This window comes from Strongylocentrotus purpuratus, unplaced genomic scaffold, assembly GCF_000002235.5.
Source record: "Strongylocentrotus purpuratus isolate Spur 01 unplaced genomic scaffold, Spur_5.0 spur5_scaffold_5, whole genome shotgun sequence".
Lineage (NCBI taxonomy): Eukaryota > Metazoa > Echinodermata > Echinoidea > Camarodonta > Strongylocentrotidae > Strongylocentrotus > Strongylocentrotus purpuratus.
In genome coordinates this window covers 4,744,901-4,761,251 of record NW_022145611.1, presented here as the reverse complement: position 1 = coordinate 4,761,251, position 16,351 = coordinate 4,744,901, and the positions used below count along the sequence as shown (strand labels likewise).

The 16,351-nt window shown below is 36.8% G+C and overlaps 1 protein-coding gene across 3 annotated transcripts in view; it reads right to left on the bottom strand.

Annotated features, from left to right (window-relative positions):
* The window catches only part of LOC592971 (alpha-actinin), a 57,777-nt gene that overhangs the window by 26,429 nt on the left and 14,997 nt on the right, over positions 1–16,351 (bottom strand). For 2 of the 3 annotated variants that reach the window (XM_003728008.3, XM_011685736.2), the window contains exons 2-4: positions 4,821–5,055; positions 3,915–4,001; positions 634–721 (exon numbers count right to left, since the gene is read on the bottom strand). In XM_003728008.3, coding sequence (XP_003728056.1) covers positions 634–721; positions 3,915–4,001; positions 4,821–5,055 — 410 coding nt within the window. Of the gene's footprint in view, positions 1–633; positions 722–1,067; positions 1,156–3,914; positions 4,002–4,820; positions 5,056–16,351 lie in introns of all 3 variants that reach the window. The other variant, XM_792469.5, reaches the window with a different exon arrangement.

Below are 16,351 nucleotides of genomic sequence, written 5' to 3'. Positions count from 1 at the left end.
CTCGACTTTGACAAGACTAGTAACTAAGTAAGACATGAGTCCTATTATGAAACATTACATATCTATACACAGAGAAATCATGGTCTGACTACATGGATTTCTAGGACAATGTTACTGGAGCAAGTGAAGGACCATCACTACCTGTTGTGGTCTTTATTAGTTCATGTTCTATTGTTGATAACACTGAAGGGCTTCAGTTACACATGGCACAGTAAACCACCCTTTAAAAATGGGACAAAATAAAATCAAACAAGTGTCGGGACATTAGTTGCATGAACCAATATCACCCAAAGGTTTATTTTGCCACTTTAGTTATATAATTTTTAATTTTTTACTGCACAATGTGCAAATAAGGATCAATAGATGTTGGTAGAGACGACTTATGGAACACATGAGAGGGCGAGTTCAGCGTGTATGGTCAATGTGTTCTCATCAAGATTGATTAAAAAGTAACAAAATTTAAAAATCAGAACTGATAGAATTTCAATTGAGAAGATTAATTCAGGATATCAAATAAACATATGCAATAACATTGTGTGGCAGAAATTCTATCCTGAAGACTTTCTTTCTTTCTTTAGAGCTTAAGTTCTGATTAAAAAATAGCTTTGTTTTGTTTGATATCGTTTCAGTCACCTCATATGAAAGTCCTTGATGTTGACGTTGTTGTAGGGAGCGGTCTTACGTTGACACCATAGTAAGAGACCAGCTTTTGCAGTATTATCTGTGCAAGAGACAACACAAACTTGAAAATCCAACATTGAGGGAACAAACGAGCCATGCCATGCATTAATCAAGCACTTTCCTAGTTGTGCCAGCGTACTAATGGAGAAAAAAAATATGCCGCATGAAAAATGGGATGGGGGTTTGATGAGAGGTTAAAAACACATACAGGTAAGAAAAGGTGACATGCAGTAGAATGAGAGATTGACAAATATGATGCGTATGCTGTGTGGGTATGTTCACAAAGAAAGAAACCTGAAAAAACAATGTTTTATGTTAATAACACAACAATACCGTTTACCTGACTCATGTACTTCTATTGTTGTTTACAGCAACAATTTGTTTACCTATTGTGGAAGTTCTGGATGTTGACGTTTCTGTAGGGGGCAGTCTTGCGCTGACACCACAGCAAAAGGCCTTCCTTGGCAGAGTGATCTAGATTGCGGGAGCAGCATACGGGGCAAGAGTGGGCATGGGTTGTGTGTGATAGAAGAGACTAGTGGTCAGAAAAGAGGATCCGACTAGGATAGACTAGTCAGATCAATAGAAGATTGCCTGGTCAAGATGACTAGGACACATTAGAACAGTTAGTCAGATAAAAGAAATGGACTTGACAAGTGGACTATATCCTGTCCAGAGTAAATGGCTGTAATGTAACAGCCACTACAAGACAAGATGGCAAGTACAGAATTGTCGGAGAGAAATCAATTTGAGATAGGTTAGTCAAGATGACTAGATAGGTTAGTCAATGAAACGCGGATCACAAGGTTAGAAGATTAGATTCACACATCAACCCATCACTCCAATGGATGTTTAGGATCTACCACAAAGGTTAGTCTAAAGCGACAATTTTTATTTACTTTTGTTAAAACTTTGAATTGCATTCATCAATCAAGCCATCTATATTTGGTGCAATTTTGGGGCACTTAAGTGCCAATTTGGTCAATCAAAATGTCAATGCAGAGTTTAATAGTCAGATCCCTAGAAAGTGTACTCCTAGGCAAGCACACAATACAAGACATTTAACAATTCTAGAACATCTTTGCAAACATGTAAAACATGAAATGGTCTTCTCTGTTCATTTAATTCCTATTAGGATACCATGATATGTCTAGGGTTTGCTAAGATGAATTGAAATGTAGTTGACAATTATGTCAAGGTACAATGCATTACCAGCAATAGTACAACAAATTTAGTTGCAACGGTCTCATTGTGTGTATGTGTGAAAACTTTGATCTACTCTAAATGTCCGCCAACATATGTAACTATCGGGATCTCCTCTTTCTTTTTAATGTCCATCTCTCAAAATATAGGAAGTGGATGGTGATGAAAATAATATAAACAAATAATATTGTGGAAGCGTAATAAGATGAATGTGTGAACGATACGGGTAAGATATGAGCAACATGCAATACTAAAACAACTACCAACAAATACAGCCTCTTCCTCATAAGAGTGATACCTCAGCCACACCATCACACTCATTCCAAACCAACTCATTTGGGGCCATTTTCAGGCTAATGAAACGTTTTAATCGGTCTGGGGGTGTTTCACAAAGATCCTAAGTAGAACTTAACACTAAGTTGGACTTAAAAATTATGGACAGCCATTGGAGCCTTAAAATGAAATATATTCAAAAGCAAAAATTCAAGTATTTTAGACTTTTTTTTTAATAAATTCCACACCAAGAACATGAAATCTCCTTGATGATAGAAAATATGAATGATTTGAATCAACATTTTATGCCTTTCAAAATAACTTTTACAAAATATTTTCAAAGATGCTAACTGCTTTCCATAATTTTTAAGTCCAACTTAGAATCTTTGTGAAACACCCCCCTGGTGTCAGTCTGGTTGGTGTGACAGGGGTACTATCAACTTATGAAAAGGAAAAGGTCAAATAGTAAAGGTCAATCACTGGTTGTAAATGGATTTCAAATAGTACATGGACCTTTCATTTTTTTTTCTCTCCAGGGTATGAAAGCAAGCAAAAATAATTGTTGAAAACATCATAATGATTTTAATATACAAGCCTGGAAAAAGTTTGTGAAGAAAATAAAGCTTAATATTTTTCAAACAAGCATACATTACAGAAGTCTACAATGACACAAACATCATGCCATTCATTTACATTACTAACAAATGCATTTTATAAAATAAAATGTATTTCAGGGAAAATTACTCTTTGATTTGATACTGTGAATACCAATAGCAAAGATTGTGCCATTTAAAACAAATTTTTTGAAAGGCAATACATGTATATATTATGTACCCTTTGTTTTTCCTTTCTTTTGAAAAATATTAACGTGTTATTAATGCTTTAAAGAACGGAGTCGATGCATTTCCTTTCCCATGTCATATATATCCCATTCTTCATCCAAAGTTATCTTCTCAAGAGCTAATAATATTAAATGGTTACTGAAACTTTGGTGTCATCTTCAAGAAGTCTCACTTGGTCATTAATTGGGTAATATATGACATGCAAGCAGTTCTACAGTCCATAAAATCATTGTTTTAATTAGTATCCAGTTTCAGAAGAAACCATGCAATGACATGCAAAGACAAATTGATTTCTCCTTCCTATTAACGATAGCTTTAAAGATAGCTTTTGAAAGTAACAGTGAAAGTCAAATGATCTCACTTTTCTTGATGCAAAGACGCTTTACAATTTGGCGTCATAGGGTACGAGAGTTAACATGTAAATGGTACAAAATTTACTTATTCAAAATAGCATAATCTCTTTTCATGATTTTTAGATCAATATCTAAATTCATTCAATATTATTAACTAATTTCTCTTCATTTGAAATTCATGTAAACAATAGAGCTATAAATATGTATTGGTGTTTGTGTTACAGATAATCATCTCCTAAAGCCCTGTTCAAAAATGTTGAGGAAAACTTCCTAAAATCAAATTAGAAGAAAAAAATATATACATAATTAGCCAAAAAAGAAAGGGGGAAGGAGGGGGGGGGGGGAGGGAAAAAGCAGTGTTGAACACTGCTGCTCGTTTCACCTTTATATGAGATTCATTCAAGAGGTGAAATGGTTTTCATGTCGCTGAAGCGTTTCTGGGCAGTTTAGCACATCATTTATGAACAGAGATTTGTACTTTGATGGATACAGTGTATCACAGGAGGGGAAGGGTGAAGGGGTGGGAGGGGGGGGGGGGGGGGAGATGGATGTCTTTTCTCACCTTCTATTGAGATGTCCTGGATGGCAAATCGTAGAATGATGGTCCAGATCATACCCAAGATCATCTTCAGGTTCATGTCAACGATTTCTGGTATTGAAAACATCAAAATATGTGGTATAGTATGCAACATCTAAAAAGTACTTAACACCATGTTTCTAAGCATATAGTAAGAAAACAGGAATGAAAGGAAAGGAAGAAAATAGGAATGAAAGGAAGAAAACAAAAATGAAAAGAAAGGAAAGGAAAGGAAAGGAACGGAGAAAGAGAGAGAGAGAGAATTAATGATACAAAATTTCAGTACTACTACAACTACTACTACTGATAAGATTACCGTAGAATGTTCCAGATAAAAGTAGTTGATAGGAGGGGGAGATAGAAAAGAAAGAGAGGGATTTATTTTATACTGAATAAGATGTAGAGGAAAGTTAAATTCTTTCATTGATTTTACTACCATCCAAATTTGATTAAAGCTGACAATGGCAATATGCCCCTCCAGCCCCAGGTGCTTAAAATTGCTCTGATTCATAACAAATTCAATAAACATCTCCTAAAACCTGATCCCTCATCTATTCTATTTTGGTTATTCAATTTCTAATTCAATTAATTGTTGGGACTGATAATGCTATTTCAGTTGAGTTAAAGCAGTTAACAAGAATATGTGCTATAGCTCCCTCTAATGTTAAAAAAAAAAAATTGCTCATCCTTGCTGCTGGTCCTATGGAAAGATGGAACTCTACCTGTACCTACGGGGGGCGGGCGGGTGGGAGGGTGGTCATCTTCAAATGTACAGAACTATATACATGTAATAATTGCATTCTAATCAAGTTGGTGCAACATGGCAATACAGCAGAGCTGGTTCTAGTAGTTTGGGTAGAATACAAAAGAAATCAAAGTTTGGAACCATACCTTCTGCACCAATGGATACAAGCCTCACTCCTTTAGATGTGATGAAGTCCAGGGCCTTGTTCACATTGGCGATCTTGTGGAAGCGCATTTTCCCACGCTCTGGGGGTGGGAGCTTTTCACTTGAAATCACCTCAAGGAGCATCATAAGTTTGAGACCATTGCAGAAGTCTGATGAGATCTCTTCGATATTTGCATTGGCCTTCCTCAAGTGGGAGTTGCACCATGCTGTAAATGTCTGTATTCAAAAGAGAGATATCAAGAAAAGATGAGATGTAATAGTGGATAAAAACATGTAGATTCTATTTCAACAGTTTCTATTTGATGTGATTTATCAAGGTTCACACCATTACATTAAAAATAAAATTCCATGATTTGTTAAGGAAAAAAATTCCCTTATAAACTTCCAGGATAATCACTTCAACCAGAAACCTGGTTATTTGATATGAAATATATATATACATGTATGAGTATATTGTACAAGGATATATCAAGGGTCAAATCTCAATGGGCATGGCTAAAGGAAATACTACAACTCTTCACAGAGGAGTACTGACACTAAGGTTTTAATTGTGCCATTCATAGTATTGGCCCGAGAGATTCAGTGTAATAGCATGGTACAATATATTTCTACATGAAGCCATTCTAAACACGGTTAGACATGACTTATTTTTCACTCCTAATTCAAGCTGGGTTTCACCCAATGGAGTCTGACCTTGGCATTCCATACTTCACAAATATAGAATTGGTTTTAACCACTAACAATTTCAATGTTTGGACAGGGGAATAACAAGGACGTGGTGATTCATGCTCTTTCTTCAAAAGAGGGAAATATCATTACAATTATATATAGTTTCAGTAGTATGCGGAAACATAATGTATGCATTCATCCATTTAGTTACCAGTAACATAACCATGGAAATGTTTTTACAAAAACAGGACCCTTTCCAGAACACGCCCCTTCTAGAAATATTCTCAATATTTTCAATTTCATGATGAATGTCAAGCAAGCCTAGCGCATAAAGTGCATATCAGACTGCAATCTGAATTCAGAAGAACATAAATATCAATACATGTGAGAATGTATTTGTTTTACTCTTTTAGAATGGTCATGTCAGTACAATCTTTCACACTCATTATTCAAAATAATACACAGATTATGCTCAAATCAAGGCTCTACAGCTGAGTCTAATGACACTGCAGGGAAAGCCTTGTCATAATTTGTGTCTCTCCTGGTCATTGACAAGGCTATCTCTCTCTCCCCTGATTAGTTTTTTTCTCAGTCACGTCATGGCACCTCACAACTGAAATGCTTCTTTTCCTCTGACTAGCACAGGAAATATTGGCTTAGCTTCACTGTCACTAACATCCTGTCACAATAGGCTGACTTATATGCATTGTTTGGAACTATTGTTCTTTTCACCCCACACTAGATCACTACAGAGAAAGGAATGTCACTTATTGAGCTCCCACACGGCACAAACTTTTACACTTGGTTATAAAACAAACAAAATTCTGACAGCTTTGACTGAGAAGTTACAACTACATTTATATAGTTATACTGGTAGTAGAAAGATACAATGTTTCATGGGGAAAGTATACTAGCACTTCTTTGGATACATACCTATGCCTGTACATTGCAGTAATTAAACAAAAACTACAAGCAATTTTTGTATTCAAAGCAGTGAAACCAATAAAGAGAATAATAATAAGTATCAATGCTTATATAGCGCCTAACACTTACTTTATCAGAAGTCTCTAGCGCTCTACAATAATGCAGCATAATTACCCTGGCTTTAGCAGTGCAGCTGTTACGCGCGCTGCGTTTCAAGGAATAAATTCCTACCAGGTACCCATTTACTTCACCTGGGTGGAGTGTGGCAATTGTAGATCAATGTCTTGCCAAAGGACATTAGTGCGGCAGCGGGACTCAAACCGCGGACCTTGTGATCGACAGTCCGGCGACGTATCCATTCGACCACAACAGGCACATTAAAAGATCACATTTCAAGAGAAACACAGTGCTGAATACACTGATGAAATTGTTCTTATCTCTAGTGATGTCACAATATGGGCAATTTGCATAATGATTTGCTCGCAGTTGTTAACATGCATCAATACACAGATGTTGAACTTCATAGTCTTTCCACTGCTAAGTGCATAAGCTGGTTCTGTAAAGACTTGTTCAGAAGCAAAAGCGTTTTTAAATGATGTAAAGTGTAATACGATTCACATTTCTTTTATCTTCTAACACAGAGCTTGGTTACTAAGTATTTCTTAAGCGCTGATGCCATTCATTTTCGCATTAAAAACCAGGGTTTTTGCGGTGGTTTACAATGCTATATATGAACAAGCAGCTATGAACCCTCTACATTTGTAATGATGACTTCCTAGAGATTTTTGATTTTTTCTTGTTATCCTCCATACTTGTCCAATTTCAACATTTTCATCATTCATATTGAAAATGTAAATAGCCAAGGTGTTATTCATAGAACATTGCATAAGAACTTCATGAATAATTCTACCTAGCTACATGTGTCTGTTAACAACAGTCAGTCACTATACGTTTGAAATATGCAGTCACAGCTCCACACGCGCGTGCTAATGAGCCGAATCGGTGAAATTTATTCAAAATCTTTAATACGAGCTGAATAAATAAATGTAAATTATCTCACATGGCGCTCGTTTTAATCTCCTACGTGTACATGTACACAGTTTTTCTACGTTTTTAGTAAGCACTGAGCAGCTTAGCCTATTGATTAACTCTAACCATGGTACAACTGTGAATGATGATCATTAAGCCGACATCAATTATTCACAGTCCTCTTTACTTACAAGCAAATACATCCAGTATATTGCAATTAAATGTGTTCTATGAAATTCATCTACGAAGAAGAATGCAGTAAAAATAGTGGTTACCAATATAATTTGAACTGTACACTAGAACATTGTGATAAGAGAGTAGGAATAGAATGAGACCACAATTTAAAAAAAAACTTTTGATTTCTAGTGTACCAGTACATGTATTTTAACCAGAGCAGACATAAAGAGAAGTCACGCAGAAAAAGAAGAAGATGTAATTACATAGCTACTCTGGATTCACATCTTTGGTGTATTCCTATTGATCACACACTAGGCATTGGTTTGTTCCTATTATTGATCATTAACTACACATACATAGTGCTATGTCAGTTAAAATTCAATTTGTTATTCAATTATTTTGTGGCATAAAACTTTTGCGAATCTGATACAATCATGAAATTCATTAATGTGGAGTTTCTGCGTTTTTTTTCCATTAGCAATGCCTTTTAATTCTTCAAACAGTTTTTCTCTAGTCTTGAAAATGTGAACATGGCTAGTTGCTTTTTCCCTTGTCCTAAATATGCTGGTAAGGTATCAAGTTATCTGACATCCCTCCCTGGTAGCCTTGTCCCAATGTAATGTAATACAAACATTTAGCATATTGTTATTCTTTAAGCAAGGCTTCAGTCACAACCCCATACTCTTTGCATAAACAATAATGTTGTGGATATTTTTGACAATTAATGCCTACTTCATGAACATTGTAATTTTGATAGTCTGATCAGCATTTTGGTCCTGTGTGGGGTCCTATGGTAACTTTCTTCATCGTCGGTAAGTCATATTTTGACTTCCATATCTGAACACCCCCTGTACTGCGAAACTTCTTCCGCAACCTCCATTTTAGAGCCATGGCAAAGGTCATCTGAAATGATGTCCATTTATTTCTACAGCATAAACGGTATCTTGAATTAAATTGAAATTCAGTTTGTGAATTGTATATATCTTCACTTCTGAGTTGCAAAATTTCAGTGCAAATTTTTTGAAATACCTGAAATCTTATATTTAGTCTGAATATAATGTGGATAAACCTTGTTGACACATTCAAATGCAGTAACCCTACTAAATAGGGGGGGGGGGGGAGGGGAGAAACCAAAACCACATGCCTAAGGTTATCACTGAAGTGCATCCATAAACAACAGCATCATATGGCTATGAAGCAGCAGGAGGCCTAGGCTTCATCCACCCTTCAAGTGGGCACAATTACATGTGTAGATTTCTACAGTATACGAATCAAGATATCAGCTACCAGTATTAATCTAATATCAAGTATATCTGTATCAATTTAGGATCTATTATCTAGTAAAGGAGAGAGAGAAAGAGAGGTGGAAAGGGAGAGAGAGGGGGAGGGAAAAGAGATAGGGAGGGGGAGAGAGATAGGGAGGGGGAGAGAGATAGGGAGGGGGAGATAGATAGGGAGGGGGAGAGAGATAAGGAGGGGAGAGGGGAAGGGGAGAGAGAGAGGAGGGGGAGGGAAGAGAGAGAGGAGGGGAAGGGAGAGCGAGGGGAGAGAGGGGAGAGAGGGGAGAGAGGGGAGAGAGGGGAGAGAGGGGAAAAGGGGGAGAAGAGGGCAAAAGGGGGAGAGGAGGGGGGGGGGCAGAGATTGAAACATTTTCCCTTTCATATTAGATGTCTTCCCACCCATTTGGCATGTAAGACTGCTATGTTAGGACTATATCTACATCTATGTGTGTACATTTAGCAGTTTAAAAGCAAAATCCTGTTAAACGTCACTGATTTAAAAGCTTTTAAGCTTGGAGCAAAGTGGCAAAATCCCATTCATTATGCACCCTTGGACTGACAGAGAGGTTAAATGGATTAGATTAGGGTAATTGGATGGGACCATTTCAGTTGTGTTCCGCATTAGACCTTTTTCAAATTGAAATGTTAACGTTTCTTGCTTTGTTACTTCTTGTACGCTGGGGTAAATATAACTAACTAGAACTGAATAATTGTGAGAAAATGAAATAAGATTGCTCTTATGAGCAGTTGTGAGACAATCATCGTAACCCTAAACATGCAACAGAAACTGATTCTACATGTACATGTATGTGACAGCTATATAGGCCTAATGATATTGCTAAATCTGAGAGGACTCTTGACATATATGGCATGTTGAGTACTTGTATTTCTCTACTTTGTATTGCGTCATTTATCATATTTATATGCAAAGTACATGCCTGAGCACTACCATATATGGACACAAAGGATTGCAGCATGGAGAGTGCTAGAATCAGTTCTTTACTACCACATCCTGCTATGACTAAATTAGTACACAACATCAATATGCCCAGCCCTCTCCATTCAGCCATGACTGAACATAATAATAACCTAGTCACAGTGACGAGACCGATTAAAGATCAACAAGAGAATCAATGAAAATAATAATAATACTTGTAAGCATTTGTATTGTGTCGTCAAGCATTGCTACAAAAGATAGCATGAAAAATGACATTTATTAAACCGAATTGCCAAGAATTGTTCAGAGTGCAGTCGGATTGGCAGTGTGGCTGAGGTGTGAGCGTAACTACCAGAGAAGCAATTAAGCTTCATTATCATACATTACATGGGAATTAATTTCTGTTCTCCATCTAAATTCAGTCTCTTCATCTTTGGAATGCTCATTCAGAGCTTCTACAGAAAATTTCTATGCAAACTAGAAGTAGACATAATAAACAAGTCTCTCATTCACCCCAAAGTGAGTCGTATATCAGACTACGCAAGAGCAGACAGACTGAATGAGAGTTCTATCAAAAGCATAACATTCTTATTATTATCACACTTGAATACAAATGCACAGCGGGAACCATTACTAAAATGATCACATTTGATGATATGTTGAGGGTGCTCTTACAGTCTAGATTATGGGGAGGTTCCAACTTCCGAGTTGTTGTAGTTATTTTCATGAGTACGGTACTGTAGTGTCACCAAAAGTGAAACAGTGTACAGCCATGTTACAGACAGTAGCAGCAGGCACTAATTCTGCTTTCAGACTGTACCATCATTTGTTGTATTACTATACAATAAGTAATTAGACTGAACGTCGTATAAAGAAACGGTGTAAAGCGAAACCTGTTTAAGCACTGTTTCGTACAAAAACTCAATAAAGTATCAGGGTCCTGCTGTGGTCTGAATGTCGTATTGATTGTAAGAACATCTAGTAACTGGGCGGGACTTATCGTGAGTGCTCACTAATGATTGGCCAGCCATCATAGTAGAAAAGGGTGCAGCATCAGGAAAAGATGACCTTTTTTGGGGTTGCTTTTCTTTTTACTCTGAAAATCTAAAAAATATAAAAATAAACATCACCTCAAAAGAAGGGAGGGGTTACATTCTTGGACTTGTGTGAACCACTACATACATGTACATTATGTATGCCATTAGGGTTTCATGTGGGCAGGGTGTAATGTTGCCCCCCCCCCCCCCCCCCCCTCCCCCTCCTCAATCCACCAGTGGCTTGCATGACAGTAGAGTTGACAAGGTTGCATGATTCATACTGAACATTGTCAAGCTTGAAATAGATGGCACATGATGAGGAAACCTTTCACTTCCTGTTGATGGTGGTGAATACTAGGTTAGACTGCAGTGTGCTAGCTACCACAGTCTGTCTGTAAGGGATAATAAATGACAACATTCTACCATGCATGGCTTCATCACATCAATGTCTCATTGGATTTAACACATGTATACAGTAGCTACACTTCTGCACTGTAAATCCAGAAACTTTTGCAGGCATGAAATGTTTGTGAATTTTGCGAGCGGTTCACATTCACGAGTTTCATGCCTCAAAATAATTTGAATTTTGCAGTGTAAATGCTTGCTCTTGAATCATTGGTGAATGATTCCGTTTTGTGGTCATGTGACTCTCCTTATTTCCATGCTTTTCAATGTATTTTTGGCTGTGTAAATTCATGGGTCTAATGAATATCTTTCTCTTTGATGACACTACCAATGAGCAAGGTAAACCTGAACCCAACCAGGTTATTATGTCAATACAGCAGTCTAAAGATTATGACCCAGATAATACATGCAAACAAGAACAGCAAACAACATGGTGAAGAAGCCCCAATACCCCTATCTGAAATTCAAATCTAAAATAATTGGAAAAACAACGTAGTTTGTACTGGTTTCATTGATGGCAAATTTAATTTGAATTGCAGTATTGATCATGTGAAGAAATTTCAATGTTTCCGGCAACCATTGTATAATCCAAAGCTACATTCAGCTCTAAGTACTGTATACGCACATACATGTACATGTACTAAATGTGGACGACAGAGATACAGACATTTTCACAAGTTGCTGTTCTCAGGATAATCAATACAGGTTAATCACAATACATGTTCCCATATGTACTGCCGGTGACACGACATTTGCTCCTGCGACAATTGCTCCGGGCTTTATTTCGTCTAAGATGTAGGGTTAGGGTTAGGGTTTCAATAGGGTTTTATGTTAGGTTTAGGGTTAGGTTTAGGGTAGGGTATAGTGTTGAATCCAGGGTTGAAGTTAGCCATTCGATTAGTGTATGAAATTTACAGCGGAGCAATTGTCGCCGGAGCAAATGTCATGGAATCGTACTGCCAGCACATTTCTGTATTGTTAAATTTGTGATTCTATAATATAATCCACAGTTATAACAAAAATGAAACAGTGAAAATAGTCGCTCATACAATTTTCTAACCTTTCCCATTTGACATACAAGCTCCATTCTGAACTTCATTCAAACTTCTAATTTGTTATCAATATCAACACACACAGACAAAATGTAACCAAAAAAAAATTTTTGTTTTGCAATCAAAATGGACTTTGATTCCATCAAAACAGTCATAGTGAAAGAAGTATCACTAAAAAGTTGTTCTAGCAGAATAAAAATAAACCAAATCGGAGAAATATTTTCAACATTTGTGTTCAGGATGTCAATAATGATATCTACCAAATAATAAGATTCAAGTCCGATGATTTAGGTCACACAAAGATTACATTGTGTGCATGAACAATTGATATAGTGTGCAGCAGTTGTGTTAAGTGATAGCAGCCCTATCATGAACCTCCATGGTCCCACTAATAGGCTGTTCAGCCCAGATAAAATTTATATGACATTTGTATAATGATATATGTCGTATAAAGAATCATTGTATTTGTATAGCAAAAGGAGCATACAGACTAGGAAACAACATAGTATGAAAAAACTAATTTTGACGAGTTCAGTTGACATTATGGCTGGCCAATCACCAGTGCATGCTCACCGTAAGCCCCGCCTAGTTATACAATGTTTGGTAACGATAAAATATTCACACTAGAGCAGGACCATCATTCTTTGAGTTTTTGCTCGAAATGATGCTCAAACAAGCGTTTCGTTATACGTTTCGTTATTTCTTGATACAAAGTTCAGACTAGGGAAATATCGTTAGGCTTTTAGACTTGCATATATAGCTAGCTATACGCTGAAAGCTGGTTGTCTGAATGCAGGCAGGCAGGGTAAGTGAATACCAGGGATGTCACACTGTAAATAACCTTTGAGCCACACAAAGAATTCCTTCTATCTGCTGAGCAAATATGAGAGCAGTGAACGCAGCAGGTTGGGTTCTCTAATGGGAGTCGACCTACATGTAGTCCCTATTGAAGTGAACACAGATAGGTATCATAGCTGTTCTTTTAAAACACCCTGGCAATAGGCATTCTAACATTTTACTAGAGAGCAAAACTGATCGACAGATAATGCAAAACAAGAAACTTTCCTGTGCATAAAACTTTCATAAAGTTTGCAAAAAGCGATTTTAGTTTCGAAAAAGTTTTATACTTTTTTTTCTGCAAAATAATAACCGCTGACAATACAATGATTTTTTTTCCTTCCAACTACCAGGGTACAAAGTTTGCTGCTGCTGCAAGAATGGCTGTCATGTACTGTACAATACACCAAAGTTCATTTTGGTAAAGTTTCTGGTTTTGCAGGAAGCTTTGTTGAATAACATCACCAAGGCTGTAAATTCAAGCCGGTACATGTAGATCCAAGACACGAATCAGCCTTATATAAGTACCAGAAGAGACAAGTACTAGAATACACACTCATGAAGGTTTGTAATCAATATTTATTAGTCAACAACAACCATGCATTCCATGCTACAATGAGAGAAGTATTCTTTTCAAAAGGGGGGTTGGGGGAATAAAAGCTATTCCTGAAGTACCCACATCAATTTGCTAGAGATATTTCTCAACCGCGCAATGGCACCTCTCAGCATATTTAAAACATTAGTGGATATCTGCACCATTTACCAACTATGAATGAGTCTATTCATCACTACCAGGCAAAAAAAAAGAAAGACAAAAACAATATAGAGAATACTAAAAAAGAACACCAAAATATCCAAATCGAGGGTTTATGTGTCAGACCATGTATTTGGACCTTGTCTGCAAGCACAGACTCTAGATTCCTAGAGCCTTGAGCAGAGCCTATATACGTCAATCCTTACAATTACATGTAGTGCAGACACTGACAAGTGACATGCATAATGACTACCAAGGGTTTGTGCTGCACAGTGAGTGTATCTTTCAACAGAGCTTTCATCATGTTCTTCAACTTCACTTATTAGTTGCCCCATTATTGAATTAACACCGTGTCTGTGTCGCCCTCTCCCATTACGTGATGAGAAAATCATATTGCTTGTACTAATGCAGACGGAGTATGCATTACAGCCACTCTACACAGCATGGCCTCCCACTAGTACTACATGGACGTAATTGGTAAAGAGCTTCTAGATCCAGGCCTACATTTCATAGCTATACTTCAATATGCTTATTATCTACTTGAATATTGTCACCTGCCCAGTTGTGCAAAATAAATAATCAATTGGCAAGATAAGACACGTTCATTGCTCTTGCACAGACAGTAAGAAAATCTCCAGTTAATTATTATGCCCACATAAAAGTACATGTAGCCTAGTAGAACATTCATAGAAGAACATCCGGGTTTAATCACGAATTGCAAATTCAGCCATTTTGTGTCTCTTCCACCCCTTGTATTCAAATGACTTCATGCAATGATTCTGACCCTGTTTAGACTGTCTGAATTCATTGTATAGCTATGTGATACATATAATTTTGTCCTAGTCTGGAAGTATAAAAAAATAATTGTATAACAATACTGTACATTTCATAGCGAACAGTTCATTAGACTGAGCTTCGTTTAGAACAGAAACTTGATAAAGAATCAACATTCCGTTCTAGTCTGAATATTATCCTATAAAAACCATAGAACTGGAAGGGGGTTATTGTGAGCATGCACTGATGACTGGCCAGGCAGGCCAGCCTTTATGTCAACTGACCAGGTCAAAACTAGTTTCTTTCATATATTTCTATACATGATGCTTTTCTCTAGTCTGTAACTTGATGTTTCTTTAAACCAGTTTTGTATAAATTTCCCAGTGTGAAGAGGCTATAACTATAGAGATTGTCAATTGCTTGGCAAAGGTGTGTCATCCCATTGTGGTTGGTCACAGTTGAATAAAGCACGCCTTGGGATTTAGTGAAGTATAATTCCTCTACCATGCTGTGCTTTCAACATGCCATCATAGCCTTGCATTCCTTTCATTCCTTTGCCAATGCAAACAAAGGATCAGAGTATGAAATGAACGATTGCAACATGTACATATACACAGACATGAATGAGCACATTCAAATTGCCTTGGCCTATGCTCTTCTTCTTATACCATGGGCTCAATGGTAATGAGCCAGTCCTATCTGAAAAATCAATATAAAACAAGTACAATTACATGTAAGTAACTGAAACTCATTCCCACATTGATTTCTTTTAGATTACATAGAGAAAGATTTATCTGTGTTATAGTCCCTACATACATGTATGTACTTCAAATTGGATGTTAAAAGAGTACACATTCTTCTAACTTTTCTAAGCCTACATACTGTACAGTACCTGTATGTACTGCAAACTAGGCCCGAGTCAAAACAGTTCCCAGGCCTGGTCTGTGACCGTCACTTGCTGAGAACTCCATTGAATGATGCATGTTATTTCAATGGCAAGATATATAACCTAAATGCTTAAAAGAAGTATTAAGGAGTAAACAATTATCAGATATTTCACATATTATACAATTGACTTTTAGAAATGGCAGTCTATCATATTCTCAAGTGAAAACAAAATTAAAAGTCCTACAAATAAAATAATTCAGTCTCACAAAATGAATTACATATTTGAAAGAAAAACAACTCAAATCATTTTAGTTTAGATTTAGAAGGAAAAAAAATCTCCACTTTTTTAATTAGCAACGAATGAGCTTCCAGCCTACATGTACAGTGTTCATACAGAAACTGAAACTGCAGTACAATATTTGTGTTAATTGCTTCAAGCATGCAGGTAATTAATTGAATCACATCATAACATGCACATTTTCATTATTGTATCTTTGTAGACATCAAGTCATAGTTTCTATCACCCTCTTCATATTAGAAAGCACGTTTATTAATTACAGTAAATATAACGAGTGGGTACATTTTCTTCTAGTTCCTCCTTTCATTCTACAGTGAGTACAACTGTACATGTACATGTATCTCTAACACATCATAAAAGAATTACTGGCATAAGAAGAGCTGATACCATAAAAACAGAGTGAATAGGGACACACATGTGTATGTTGGGGCGAACCTGGGAATTACTTAAT